General features: G+C 43.1%; 1 protein-coding gene across 1 annotated transcript in view; it reads left to right on the top strand.

The window, feature by feature from the left end:
- LOC106609476 (chemokine-like protein TAFA-2) overlaps nt 1-16,085 on the top strand; it is a 57,365-nt gene that overhangs the window by 30,332 nt on the left and 10,948 nt on the right. Inside the window, exon 2 of the mRNA XM_082977726.1 lies at nt 12,091-12,194. Coding sequence (XP_082833852.1) covers nt 12,092-12,194 — 103 coding nt within the window. The 5' untranslated portion in view covers nt 12,091. The remainder of the gene's footprint in view (nt 1-12,090; nt 12,195-16,085) is intronic.

The raw sequence follows: 16,085 nt of genomic DNA, 5'->3' as shown, positions 1-16,085 counted from the left end.
ATGAGTGACACCTTGTTCTGGTGGATCCTCATTTGAGATGACTAGCTAGGCAGGTCATTTTTCATTTCTGGACCATTTTCATAAAGGTTTTAGACAGCTGGTGTGGACTGTGAACGGATGCTTGTCCAAGTGGTCTACTTAATGATCCCTTAATGTTACATTCAAGCTCTGTAAGAGTCTTCTGTCAATGTCTATGGCAACATAACCTTTGGGAGCCACTTGCATAGTACTGCAATGCAATGCCAGACACCTGCTAAAAGGACAAAATTATAACATGCCACATCATCTGTGTAGAATCCATGTACACATGTTTTCATAGTGAGTCATCAAGGAGTTGGAACAAGGCAATGGGCAGGTGTGTGTGACTCCTCTGAGCCACCACGGTGTTGTGATACCCCCCTTGACAGTCTTCATGAACAGCACACGAGTCACCGTGGCCATCCAAGCAGAGCGGCCGTTTATGCCCCTTTGCGTTCAAAGGAGGCCCCAACGAAACGCGCTGATGAAAGTAATCTAATACCACAAATTAGCCTGTCACTTAGGCCGGATTATAACCCCCGCGAGAGCACAAGCTCAAATAACTTCTGCTTCGTTGTTCCTGGATGTAAATGGAAGAGGGAGGGAAGGCGGGAGAGGGAGAGAGGGAGGGGGAGGAGAGGGTGAGATGGGGAGAGAGGGGGGAGGGAGAGAGGAGATGGAGGGCAGGGGGAGAGAGGAGAGGGAGGGGGAGAGTGAGGAAGAAGAGAGGAGGGGAGGGGGGAGAGAGGAGAGTGAGGAAGGAGAGGGAGAGAGAAGCGAGATGAGGGGAGGGAGAGAGGAGAGGGAGGGAAGGAAAGGAGAGGATTGGGAGAGAGGTGAGGGAGGGAGGGAGAGGGTGAGAGGAGAGGGAGGGAGGAGAGTGAGGAAGGAGAGGGAGGGAGAGGAGAGGAGAGGGAGTGAGGAAGGAGAGGGAGGGAAAGGAGAGAGGAGGGGAGGGGGAGAGAGGAGAGTGAGGAAGGAGAGGGAGAGAGAAGTGAGATGGAGGAAGGGGAGGGAGAGAGGAGAGGGAGGGAGGGAGGGAAGGAAAGGAGAGGAAGGGGGGAGAGAGGAGAGGGAGGGGGTGAGTGAGTGAGGGAGAGAGGGGAGTGAGGGAGAGAGGGAGAGGGAGAGAGGAGAGGGAGGGAGGAGAGTGAGGAAGGAGAGGGAGGGAGAGGAGAGGGAGGGAGAGGAGGGGAAGAGGGAGGGAGGGAGGGAGGGAGAGGGGGAGAGAGGAGAGGGAGGGGGAGAGTGAGGGAGAGAGGCGAGATGAGGGGGGAGGGAGGAGAGGGAGGGGGAGGGAGGGGAGGGAGAGAGGAGAGGGAGAGGGAGAGGGAGAGAAGGAAGAAAAAAAAAGGGAGAGCGAGGGGAGCGTGAGGAGAGAGAGGCGAGGGAGGGGTAGAGGAGGGGAGGAGAGAGGGAGAGGGAGAGGGAGAGGGAGAGAGGAGAGGGAGAGAAGGAAGAAAAAAGTGTACCATTTCATTTTAATCCGCTCAATCACTCTCTGTGTAATTAAATATTTTTTTTGTCACCCCCTCCTCTCTCCTTCACCCCCCCCCCCCCCCCCATTAAAATAAGGCCTGCCTGTTCCATTTGAACACACCCTGATCCCCTTCTGGACTTCGAGGAGCCTCCCTCGCTAATCTAAATCAATGCCTGGTTGGCCCCAGCCACCCACTCCACCCCTATGCCTACGTAGCTGTGCTGACATGTGAATGAGGCTGACACGAGTGAGAGAAAGAGAATGAAAGGTGTTGTTAATTCATGGCCTGCTCTGGCATAGCTTGTCATAGGCTGTGCATTCGGAATGGTCAGTGGCACTGACCTACAAATTATCACTGAAGAAAGGTTTTGAAGCCTGGCTTTGATAAGCTGTCAGGGTCACACACACTCACATGCACACACACACACACACACACACACACACACACACACACACACACACACACACACACACACACACACACACACACACACACACACACACACACACACACACACACACACACACACACACACACACTGAGGGAACGAACAGAAAAGCATTGAGGGTGACATTGGCTGAATTGGTCAGCCATTCTTAAGGTGGAGGGGCTTGAGTTTACACACGCTCAGAGAAAACACAGCCACACACACACACCCACATGGTGCTATTCTGGGGAAGGGCTGCTCACCTTGGCTCTCACGCCTATCAGTCTTAACTTGAACCTCTGAACAAATGGTGCCCCGGCTTCAATGGGGGAAAGAAGGAGCCTTTGAAACATTGCTCCTCAAGGTCTCTCCACTTGCAGGCAAGGACAGCAGAACAGAAATCTCCAGTCACTCTTTTGAATAGCATCTCCAATAGCTCCAGTTACAATTACGCTACTGTATATAACCTCAGATGAAGACAGCAACTCTAATATAGAATCATGTCAGGCTAATCACCGGCTTGATCATGCGCATGATCTTGATGAATGATAATGATATGATGACATTTGCTGCAAGGTGATTCTATTCCAGCTGAGGTACTATAAAATCACACCTAACGGATCTTCGACGGCTTGACAATGTGGCAGGCAGGGTGCTTTACAACACCTTTTTATAAGGTTAATCCATCACCAAGGTAGTTGGCACAGATAGCATAATAAAGCCCTACCGTTGTCTTAGAAATTCTTACATCTTGAATACTTGAAATGAAAAGTTTAGTACCAAACAACATACAGTACTACCCATTATGTGCTGTGCATCATTTCCCCATCCCTGGCTACGGTTTACTGTGCAATAAAGCAACATATTCAGTTCCATGTTTTCCAGGAAGTGATATATTACAGCTTCAGTTAGTAAGTTATTAAGAGTTGGGTACAGAGTGCTCAGACGATAATTGGCTAACAGGTAGAACAGTCAGTCTCTGTGGCTAATTAAAGGCATTAAATAATCACCTGTCTCTTCTCGCCTGTCCTTGGTACAGAAATGAGAAGTTTCATCAAGCCTCCTAAAAATAGAGTGCTCCCTCGCTCTGACGCCTCACTTTTCACCTTCTCTTTCTCATCAAAGAGGAGCTCAGCGCACCCGAGCACGGCTTAGACACTCTATTCATGTTTCCTCTCGCTTATTGGCTTCCGTTAATCCGAGGTAGGAATTTTTGGTTTCCGATCACACCAAGTTAGGCTAAGAAAATTGAGCCTGTGACTTTGAATGCGGGATGCGGGCCCCGGGGGATAGATTGTGTCTTTATTTAACAGTACAGTATCTTAACTTTAAAGGCCCAGTGCAGTCAAAAATGTGATTTATATATATTTCCACATTATGAGGTTGAAATAATGCTGTGAAAATGATGATTAAGGACCCTTTAGTGTAATAGCTATTTGGAAAGAGCGGCTGAAATTTGTCTGTTTTGGAGGGATGGAGTTTGGCTTGCCTGCTGTCATCAAATTAGTTAATAGACCAATAAGAAAGAGTTCCAAACCATTCTGCCAATAACAGCTAGTTTTCAGTTTTCCCCTCCCCACTCAGACTACTCTCAGACAGTCCTAGTAAAATTCTTGCTTGAGAAACTGCTCTTTGCTAAGCAATTTGTATTTCTTTTTGACCATTTTAATTGAAAACAATCACAGTAAGGTGCCTAATTGTTACCCAGAAATGATTTGATATTGAGATAAAAATGGCTGCACTGGACCTTTATAGGGAATGTCGTTTTAGTCACAACAGATGGAGTCTGAGGTAACAACGGTTTAGAGGTGTGTTAAACAGCCAAGCCCATGAACACAATTCTACTATGACATATAAACAAAGTCAGTGCATTAACACTGGTGAAACATGTCATCCCGAGGTGTCTGGAACTAAATTAGTTCTCAGCTCTCCTGTCCAATCGCATCAACAGCTCCTTAAATTACATGTAATATTAGGCTTGTTTAAACCAAATCACTGCTACAGGTGTGAATGTGCCTCAGCATCTGTGTACCCGCCAGCTCTCCCAAGGGTCTCGATTGAAGGTCACTTTCCCTAGTGGGCAAAGTTGGATGTGACGTCATCATGACAGTTCCTGGTTGCAATGATGTCATAACGACAGTTTTTGTTGTAATGACGTCATGATTGAAAACAAGAGGGGTGTTCAGGTTTCTTATTTGTCCCAAATTAGCGTCCTAGCTGCATCACCCACGTGGATGCTACAAAACAATGGTGGTGGATCAGGAACGGTACCCTTTACTGTGTCCTTTATGAGCCCCATCTTGTAATTGCAGATAACAGGTCACATTTCATTGTCTTTTGTTCTAAGAAGAATCAATGCAACCCCTGTCTTGTGGTGATTCTGCGTTGATTCCCATACGGTGGTTAAGTGTTTGTGAAAAGCGGCCTACCTTAAAAGGTCAGACCACTTGGCACCCTCAGTTTGTTTTATATGTTGCTACTGCACCTCAAGCAAATACTGGGGGAAAACACTCCGAAGCCTAGGTGGTTCTATACAAGAATAAATTACAGTGTTTTGGTGTCTAATGCTAGCACACAGCATGTATACACATAGTCTACATACACGCATGCACGCGCAAATGCACACATATACACACCCACGGCCTCACACACTACAGGCATGGCCACGTGCACACTCCTGCACGCACACCTTCCGTAACAATCTGCATCATTCACCATGATTGGATAATTCAAGTGGCTCTCCGTTTTTGACATGTTGTCAAGTGCCAGATCTTTGAAGTCATTTGCTCCCTGCTGAACAGCTAGGACCTATTCACCCTGCAGCACTAAGGCATAATGTGGTGCCACTTCTCTATGGCAGCATCCCAAACGGCCCCCTAGTCCCTACATACTGCACTACTTTTGACAAGAGCCCTATGTAATATAGGCCTGTAGGGGATAGGGTGCCGTTTGGGACGTAGCCTATGTTCCCTACCCAATACACTGCTTTCTCTCTGTAGCATCGTCTTCTGGGATTAGGTTGTAAGGGGATGGAAACATTGCTTTAAAAAATATTGCACATTAATATTTCAAACGGCTGCCTTAGCATGTCAATAGCCGTAACGAGTGTTGCACTTCTGAAGAGAGAATGGTAAAGAGTGACGAGAGGGGAAATATGCTGCATACACTTAGGGAAGACATCCCACATTATACCCTCATCTATTGACATTCATGATACATGTTATTGTAATAGTGTAATTCATACAGCGGTGCAGCCCAAAGGCCTTATCATAAATAAATGACAAAAGCATAATAAAGCAATACGATTAAACATAAAGGATAATATAAAGACGAGAAAAATGCCAAATCAAAACCAATACATTTTATGACAGACACTGAAGACAGTGGTGATATGTGGTTAGATAAAAGGACCCAAATATTTCAAGGCTCTAACTCTTTGAGACTGGTGGAGACCAGTGTCTGAATTGCACAGGAAGTCTAATATGTCTGTTTGCTCAGACATCGCCAGCCTGGGTGGCGGTGCGGATGCTGCATATAAATAACACAAACCTCATCAGGTCATTACTAATACAGGCAGGTGATGCACATTTCCTCTGCGGATGCGACAAAGGTCACCCACAACAATAATCACCACTTCATCAATATCAGCTGTGCACGTAAGAAATGTCCCGAGGAGGTAGGCCTAATGTGGTATTGTGTGTAGATGGAAAAAAAGTAAGTAATATTACCATTGTTATCAAGTCTGACAAGACCAATATGCGTTAAAGAAAAATAGCTCTTGCTGGGTTCTTTACAGTTATTTCAGTCGCATCAATCAAGAAGACAAACTTAATAGAACGTACAAAAGGGCATAACTAGCGAACGTAAACGGCAGAACTCAAAGACGTTATTTCATAGTTCCCCCCTATATTCATCTCTCTCTGATCAATCTTTTCATGTGGAAGTTATTATTGGGTAGCAGTCAAGGAGCCCATCCTGTATGACTACTTCCTGTACTACCCTTCATTAAAGTAAACACTCAAAAGATATGCAATGCCTTACTACTAAAATGTTTAGACCACATTCATTCATAATTCATAAAGCCTCGGCTAAGAGAGCAATTACGGTCCATATCAAAATAAAATAGACCATTGTACTATGACCTCATAACTCATAGGAGGAGGAAGTGTGAAAAGGAGAGCAAGAGAGGCAGCCATCCAATCCATTGGTGTGAATGCACTGGTTTCTCCTGACTGGTAATAGTGCCAGAGTGAACTTGATGGGAAACGGATTGAAATATCACACTGACCCCCGTACGCCTGTCCGAGACGGGGTTGAATGTTGCAGCCTGCTACGTTTATGAGCTTGCCCTCTTAAATGGCTTCACATCTCCGATGTGTGATTACGGAAGGTGTCATTACGGAAGGTCATTATGACGGTCACCACTCGGAAAGGGCACTCAGCGTTGGTGTCTGGTAACAAGTGAACACTTGGAAGTGAAAACTTTTTGAAAGGGTTCAAAACTGAAGTCAGGTCATGCATTTAGGGGTCCCTGCATTTTCATGTCAGTTACTTACTGTATATTGGGAAGCTTCTACATGTTGTTTGTGTTTTTCATCTCTGCCGGACATGCATTGCAATTTCCATTAGCCAGAGTGACCCGGTTAGCTCAAGATAGACATTGAACCAGAGAATATTTTGTGACAGGGTTTGGTGATTTTGTTGATAGTTTTGACCTAAAAATCATAGACTGTTATGACTGGTGTCACGTCTCGTTTACATTCACATTAAAGCAGGATCATGAAAAGTGGTTGGTGTGACAGAGGGGAAAAAGCATTACTTTCGCTTCATACTGTCAGTGGAGAACATCTGTGTAGCAGAGATGCTTGTTCTGTGACCGTGCAATCGGCCCACTGCAGCTGTCCGAGGTGACAGTCCCTGTCACGGTCGAAGAAAAGAGAGAAAGAGAGGGGGGGAGAGGGGGAGTGAGAGAGAGACGAGAGAGATAATCCCTGTATCAAATCCAGCTCCAGAGACAGAGAGGAAAGTCCAGGTTTTTGCAGTTTAACGATTTCACTCCCTTGCCTGCCAATCTCTCCATCCAGAGCTTTGTCTGTCTCCCACGCCACCCTCTCCTTCACTTTATTACACTGAGGCTTTTATCATATGTTGGGCCATGTCTATAGGAATAAAAGCCTATGTTTGTTCGCCGAATGTGTCAGGGCTCTTTGTTGTCATGGCCTCACAAATCCCTCTGTCGGTTACTGTGGGTCGTCTCAAAGAGGTTTGCACAGTACAGTGGTGTAGGAATAGCTCTCATCATGCGTGGCTTAACTGTGTAATAGCTTTTGCAACTTCAGCAGATCTTACTTACTATAATGGCTCCACCATTACTGTACCATCAGAGTCTCCTCTCCTGTATGGCCTCTTTCTTTGCTAATAGGGCCCTTACTTTTTTCCACTATGTAAATACAGATGTAGGATCTTAATTTGATCTTCCTGTTGCAAGAGAACTGTCCTGCAATACAGGAAATGTAAAACTTGTAATGTATTTGAGGTATAAAAAGGCTTCTGAAGATAGTAATTTCCACTTTGAAATGTATCAAGCCCCACAAAAATGTCCATTCATTATAATCCACATAATAATTCACATTTCCTGTTGCGGCAGGATTATTTTCCTGCTGTTGCAAACTGGCTCAAATTAACATCCTACGTCTGTAAGTCTTGATGAATAAATGTATTCCCTTCCTGAGTTCTTTCCTCTTTAGAGTATGTATGTAGGCCAAGGTCGATGGAGTCTTTTGTCCACATTATGAAAACTATTATAGATTGGTCCTTCAAGGCTGGGATATGAGTGACATATGTGTTACGCGGCAAAATATTTTTAGGTTTAACAAATAGGACAGAATGATTTGACATGTATCCCGTTGATACAGTCTGTCTTCACAAGGGAATACAGTTTTTCCACTATCTCTTCCCCTTGGCAAACGTGGTCTTAGATTTCAGCCCCACTCTTAAATTATTGAATCTCAAGTTTCTTAAAAAGCAACCTAGTTATGCCATCCATCCCTGACAAAAGTAGCAGCAGCTTGACCCATTGGCTGTGAGAACACTCCATCGCTTGTCTTTGTTCTTGTATCAGCCTGAATAGACTTACTGATGCAAACACTCACTCTGGGTTGAAAGAGATCTTGGTATGTTGCCCTGTCTGTAGAGTGCCAGCATCTCGCTTTTACCTCAGGTCAGAACCCATCACTGTCTGTCCATGGGGAAGGCTGACCTACGACCTTCTCCTCACCACAACGGCACAGGGGGAACTTATCAAAGTCTGTGAACACGACCTCGCTCTCCACAGATCAGCCAAGGAGCTCGGCAGAATCTAGTAATGATTTTGGGGAATAGGCTAACATTCAGTGGAAGGCTGACCATAACCCCTCAGGAAACTAAAAAGATTTGGCATGGGTCCTGAGATCCTCAAAAGGTTCTACAGCTGCAACATCGAGAGCATCCTGACTGGTTGCATCACTGCCTGGTACGGCAATTGCTCGGCCTTCATCCAGGACCTCTACACCAGGCAGTGTCAGAGGAAGGCCCTAAAAATTGTCAAAGACCCCAGACACCCCTGTCATAGACTGTTCCCTCTACTACCGCATGGCAAGCGGTGCTGGTGTGCCAAGTCTAGGACAAAAGGCTTCTCATCAGTTTTTACCCCCAAGCCATAAGACTCCTGAACAGGTAATCAAATGACTACCGGTCTATTTGCATTGTGTCCTGCCACCCACCACCCGCCAACCCCTCTTTACGCTACTGCTACTCTGTTCATCATATATGCATAGTCACTTTAACCATATCTACATGTACATACTACCTCAACCTACCTACCTAACCGGTGTCTGTATGTAGCCTCAATACTTTTACAGCCTCGCTACTGTTTTTCACTGTCTTTTTACTGTTGTTTTTATTTATTTACTTATTGTTCACCTAATACTTTTTTTTGCACTGTTGGTTAGAGCCTGTAAGTAAGCATTTCACTGTAAGGTCTACACCTGTTGTATTCGGCGCACGTGACAAATAAACTTTGATTTGATTTGAACCACATGCTGACCTAATGACCTGTTGGAACCACAGTGAGGACCAGCCTCGTAAAGCAGTTCATCGTAGCTTGTGGATAGGAATGAATCACATGGTCTTCATCCAATCACAGTTGGCCTATTTAGTAATACTATTCAATCTAACCAATAATTGTACTCCAGAGTATTTGGTGTTATGAGGCAAATACTCACTTCACTGCTAGCAGTGGCAATGTTCTCATATCAAACCCATGCATTATGACACAGTTTCAGATATTTATCAACAATATAGTAATTAACATGAATATGTGCAAAAACAGCATAATTACATAAATCATATTTGCATTAGTAATTGTTGGCGCTCAATGAAGACACGTGTTATTGCTGCTCATTAAACAGTAACAGCATTTAACATCCAACACCTGACTTTATGAAAACCTGCTAAATATAGATATTATTACATTAAAAAGGTAATACCGCGTATTTACATCTTATTAATGCAACATAATATAGCCTTTTATACCTTTTATATTATAATTTAATGAAATCAAAATATACAGTCAATTCCCTTATTTTTCATTGCACTCACTTCAGCTAATTTTACATATAGATCAGCTATGTATGCACGTTTCTTCTGTGTGGGAAAACTCTTTTTGAAGTGGTCCTTCCATAGCCAATGCAACCGCTCCCCTCTGCAAGGTCAAGTTGAGTCTTTTGAAAGGCTGCTCATTGGTCTGTACCTATTCAATTTGTTTCAGAGAGAGAAGTCAATAGAATAGGAAGGGGCAGAAAAGGAAACATTTTTCTTGCTTCATTCAGTTTTAAACGAATGCACTTTGTACTCTTGAAAGAAAATCAAATCTACACTCCATAGGCCATACATCGAACAACAGACCTTACTGCTACAGAGATATAATGGGAGAAAAGTCCCATTCCAAATGAATTTGAACACGGATATCAATTCAGGCAAACCACTGAGGTGGCACGAGTGAACAATACTATGTTCTTCAAATTAACAATTTTAATAGAGGTATTGTATCATTAATATCAGCACACATCCATAGATTAGAGGCAGAAGAAAAAGAAACTCATCCTCACAAACCATATTTTAATTATACAGTACATTTCTCTGTGGTTTATTCCTGTTCGGTTTGTTTTTGCTCTCCTCTAAACTTTTGTGTGATATTTGTGTTTTGTGCCTGCAGCAATCAGTGGCATACATTATGCATATTTCCTCTGGGTCTATTCTGTGACAAAATCCATGCATTAAACATGAAGTTGTATTTGAATAAAACACACAAATTAGAACGTGATGCTTGCACTTTGACACTATCTTAACTCGAAAATAAGTGTGAGTCTCCTCCTTTCTGTCTAAAACTACAGTACAATTAAAAATAGTAATTTCACACAATGGTGATGTGGAATATGGAGGTAACTCAAATCCCACTGCTTGAAGTGGGACTGTTATTATCTGCACCCTTTCATAGTTTCCCTTGCAATCAAAAGGCTTTGCAAGAATACTAATAATGCACAAAATGGTTCTTTACTTCACAGACTTATGCTTTCTCAGAGAAACCCCTCATGTGAGGTAGTGGTATATGTGAGTGTTCAGGGAGGAGTGAAGATTTAGGAAGGGGATGAATAGTTTGCTAAATCAACACTTTCACTGATCCCTCATGATTATCGGAATAATTTTGAACAGTCAGTGAACAAGGTGAAAAATGGGGTTGTTGACTAGAAAGAGGTTAATAATGTGTTTGTTTGTGCTGTGCATGGCTGATATACTGGCACAGTTATGCAGCGTCATAGTAACATCCACTTATTATGGGAGACGTGGAATGAACAGTACATTTTACAAATCTTGCATTGAAAAATGTCATCCTGTGCAAGGCCACAATGGCAGCTCAGTGCTGTATTAGAATGGTCAGTCTTTTATCTGTTTTGTTGATCGGCCATCTTTTAATCACTATTTCCGCACTCAAAGGCCAGCTCCCGTTTCATGATTGCAAAAATAAAATGAACTACATGAATAATCTGATAATCCCTATGAGAGATACGCAATCTATATGTCAATGATCGAGGTGGAGAAAGACGGGGGATGGTGAAATTAAAGGGGTAGACGAAGCATGTAACTGTCTCTGCCTCATGGCATCTGATACCTCGCCTCTTCCAGTAATTACTGCACCACTTGTGTCTTGTGTTCGAAATTTGATCATTTCCTGTCAAGGATAGCAAGCAATGCCAAATGGTTTATGTATTCCATCCCAATCTCAACCACACTTCATTAGGGAGAAAAGAGTGCAGGGCCCAGGGTAAGGCAGAAGGAATGGATTAATTCTGAATAGAAGAACCCAGGCTCCTCTCTCGTCTCCTCCCTGTGTGGAGCCACAGCCCACGGGCCTCTGCCCTACTGCCCTACTGAAATGGTGAGGGCCTGTGTGGGGGTGGCAGAGGGCCTCACCTGCTCTGAGTGGCCCTTTGGCTCCGTCATAGAGAGAGAGAGAGAGAGAGAGAGAGTTCATTAGGAAATATGGTAGAGACGGAGGTAAAGCAAGTGAATGAAACTAGAGAAGGGATGGGCAGAAAAAGATAGAGGGGGTAAATGAAGGTGGAGATGAGTAGTTGACTAGTGTATAGGCTTCCGGTCAGCAGAGGTTGGCCAGATGTCTGATGCAATTTAAAGCACATCTCCTACAACACAGGAGAAGACACTACTAGATGGACACTTGTTGTGCCTTTCTTGGAAGTGGATTTGAAAAGGCAGGAGCAGAATGAATGTGAACCATGGGACATCAATAGTCAAATGTCTTCCTCTTTTCGCACTGATCCAAATAGACACGATTGGTAAAAGTAATATGGCAGAAACCAACGGAATGATTTTCTTTCACCTGTTCAGTTGTTACAGATCAACGTTGATGAATAATAGCTATGTGGAGAGTGGAAGTCTCTTAAGACCACTGAGACGCAACGGTCATGTTTTGGATGACCTAAATGCGTAACGTGCGAGATGCTGAAGTAGACAATGGGATGCTTGTGTATAAGTGTATAACCATTGTTAAAACAAACTAAGTGTAGCCGTGCATCTCTCTTCACCCTCTCTGTTTTTCTCTCGCAGGATGAGTGAGAGACACACACAGCAAGGAAGTAAAGGGGTTCTACTTCTAATGGTCTGCATGGTGACTCTGCTGGAGATGGCCAGACCAACAGAAGGTGTCAGAGGTAAGGACAGTACGGTACACCTGTAAGAAGGGGCGTGTTATGATGAGCGTCTGTTGGCTGTCATGGACAAAGTGGAGCATGCTCATTGCATTTTTTTACGCTCATTTTGGCAGATGCCTACTGTATATGCACTGAGTGTACAAAACAGTATGAACAGACTGACCAGGTGAATCCAGGTGAAAGCTATGATCCCTTATTGATGCCACTTGTTAAATCCACTTCAATCAGTGTAGATGAAGGGGAGAAGACAGGTTAAAGAAGGATTTTTATGCCTTGAGACAATTGAGACATTAATTGTTTATGTGTGCCATTTAGAGGGTGAATGGGCAAGACAGAATATTTAAGTGCCTTTGAACGGGGCATGGTACTGTAGTAGGTGCCAGGCGGACCGATGGCATGCTTTCAACACCTTGTAGAGTCCATGCCTCAACGAATTTAGGCTGTTGTGAGGGCAAAAGGGGGTGCAACTACATTCATCTTGCTAGTTTAGATGATGTCTGATCTCTGAGCCTTCACATTATAATACCTTTATATAGCCTATAGTATGCCTAGATGTTTTATCTTAGGTAATAGATGATTAAATGCACCTGATGTTCCATCGAAAAAGGATTGTGTGATAGGGATTAAATGTGTGAAAGAGATGGAATTCAAAATAGTTCCCTTGTCTTGTTAAGACTGTTGACATGCTGGGACACCACTAGAACATCACTAGAACCCAGTCAGATCAATTATGGCATCTCAGTAACATTACAAGTGTGGGGCAACTCGAATGTTTTAGCCTCATTGTTTTCAACACTGAGAACCTCACTGACAATCCACTGTCGCAGATAATTGGCAATGTGATTCCGTAGACATGCAGGGTGGCCATTCGTGGACATGACAGAAAATATTTAGCTTTCTTCTGTCTGTCGACCAATTAAAGTAGGGCATGGGCCTCCAGCATGTGGCTTTTGATTGGCAGCGATCCTTACTCAAGGCGCTCATCAGGAATTGGATCAGAATAATCTCGCACACGTTCAATTTCTATCTGATAGCTTCAGCAGCCCTCTAATTTCCCTCGGGTGTTATTTCTGTTGCTGTAAACCTGTTATCATTCCAGGGATGAAATCAATCCAGAACACGTTCAAAGTCGAAGAAAAAAAAATATTCCCAGAGAACACAAGAAAAAAATAAATTATACCATTGAAAAAAAGAACCACCCTAAGTAAATATTGTTGGTTTCGGCAAGCAAAGAAATTGATTTTCTAATGCACTTTGTGTCCTATTTGAGTGCTCGCAATACTTTTTTATATTAGTGGCTTCTGTCAGCAAAAAGCTGCATAAATTTGTATATCTTCAAAACAACTCTTCCCTCTTTGCGCTTTGACGTGTTGGCTTTAATTTGCTGAGATGTGCAGGAAGAGTGATCTGCCTCGCCTTCCGAGTTGCTCTCTCTGGTTCACCTTGTATTTGCCATTGTATTGAGTTGTTTACACGGTCAAGGTGCAATACTGGAGAGGCACAACAAGAGCACTTGACCCTATGGGCACTCCTACCGGATACACATCCTTGGAATAAGATGTCCAAGGACCTTTACAATCCTTATCACTACAATGATCCACTGTCCTTGTAAAGTCAATGGAGGAATGTTTCTGATCATCTATATTTTTCCTAGTATTGATCCAATGAGAAAACACTGGACACATACAATTAGCACTTAGACTAAACATATCGCTTTAGTTTGTCCAATTACTGTCATAGACCATTAGCGCATTGCAATAAAATGTACAATGAAGCATGGTCTCACTCCAAAGGTTTACGACCTATTCAGCCTACTTAAAAACATTGTGAGAATGTCCTTATCCCCCCATTATACTGGAGCAATTCTATTTGAATTATGGGCAACCCAGAACGAGGATCCTATTATGTCTGTAAGTGCATTTTATCTTCTTTGTCGATTTCCAGTGTTTGTTGGGAAATCCGTTGGCTGGTAACAGTGCAAATGGATTGCCAAAAAAATTAACATTGTTCTTTTCCTCAAGAGCACAGTTCCCAACCATTTGGGAGTCTTATTTATTTTTATTTTTTTCCTGAAACAGCACAATCAATACTTCTTGGTGAGGAATAGATCAGCAATTGCATTGCCCTCGGAAAATACATTTGATTTCACTTCTTAATCTGATTTGTGGAATGCCTTGAGGATTTCACTACACAGACTGTCCGCTTCAGTGGAGCCCTGCAATAAAATGTATCTTATGTGTTCACGACCAATTTACATGATAAAAACGATAAGAAACGTTTCTATCTATGGCTCAAGCTTTACGGATGTCAGATGCAGAACACCATAAGGATCAATGATTTGAAAAGCTATTTTTGCCGCTGGTTGTCTTCACTTGCGCTATTGCTAAAATTGCATATTCAGAATTGATTTGAAGGTTAAAAAAAATCGAGACATTCTGTACTGTACATCTGAGACCGGCCTGGCCAAAAGCCTCTCAAACAGAGAGAAATAATGGCTATATAAAAAGTGAATATAATCATGAACTGTAGTGTTGGTACCACTTTCCTAACACGGACCCAGAGAATCAATTTGTAGTCAGTGCATAGCAATTACATGGGTCACCAGTTCTTCATCACCTTGGAATATGCTTTTCACCAGTGTATAAAGCCACTCACTCCTTTCCCATGCACCGGCCCAGCAGGGAAAGGCGCTTCTCTGGGACTCTGGGAAAAGACTCATTCCCAAGTACATAAAAAAACCTCTGTTTCATAGCAGGACAGCACAGTGGTCATACGGCTAGAGCTCCAAATCTACTCAAAAAAAAACTATTCCTCTCTGTGTGCAGCGTGGCGCTACTTTTACATAGATCTAAGCAACGCCGGCAGAAACGTATTTGTCTTTCATATCTTTTTTGATACGACTAGAGTGTGAGTCAAACTCCCGCTACGTTCAAGCGATTGCTCCTCAGTTATTTTGATGTATGAGCAGGGACAGGGGGGACGGCGATAGCAGAAGCGCTATAAAAACTTGTGTATTATCAAAAAAGAGCTCCGCCTCCCTCCTTTTCACTTCCTGCTTGTCTTTTGATCTATAGGCCTATACCTAACACCTCTCTATAACATGGCACGACTACTCATCTGCTTGAACTCCTGACAGTTAGTGTGAGGAATCTCACCTGAGCAATAATACTCTTATCTGCTACTGTGAGTTCATCAACCACTGCATTCAGTTTGATCGAAGCCATTGGAAACATTCAAATGTTATTGATTGAGGTGTGATTCTTTCACATTGTGTCCCAGTGATGGTGGTGTTGAGGATGTTACTTTAGGTGTTGATGCAGCTGCAATACAGTCGACTCAATACCCTACCTCCTCCTACGACATTTCTGCCTAATTGAAAAAAAGAAAATAACATAACAAGGCATGCAAAAGCAATGTAATGAAATAAGCTTGGCTGGCTTCACTGGTATAAAGTACAGCAATCAGTGGGAAGGTTCCACAGCACTTTTCATTTGTTGTTTACCAAGTGAGCAATAACTGCCTCTGCAGAAGGACGGACTCCTCGTGAAAATGTCACATGTAATTAAAAGAGCAGGAAGCAGCACAGTCTCTAAATAATTCAGACAATGTAGCCTGAGCTGTAAATTGGCTCAAAATACAGCAACTCCTAAGATAGGTATTTTTCAATTGTTTTTTGAATGGCAGAATAGCCTACTAATTCCTCGGCTGATACTTGCGGTTAAAAACTGTTTTAAAGCTTAATTGGAGTTATTCTGTACCTTCAGGGTTTGGATACCGCATAAGTATTTGGGAGCCTCCCTTAACAGGTATATTTTATTTATTTTACCAGGCAAGTCACAAATTCTTATTTTCAATGACAGCCTAGGAGCAGTGGGTTAACTGCCTTGTTCA

This window comes from Salmo salar, chromosome 07 (genome assembly GCF_965601325.2).
Source record: "Salmo salar chromosome 07, fSalSal1, whole genome shotgun sequence".
NCBI lineage: Eukaryota > Metazoa > Chordata > Actinopteri > Salmoniformes > Salmonidae > Salmo > Salmo salar.
The sequence above is the reverse complement of the archived record's forward strand: the minus strand, read 5'-3'. Positions and strand labels throughout refer to the sequence as shown.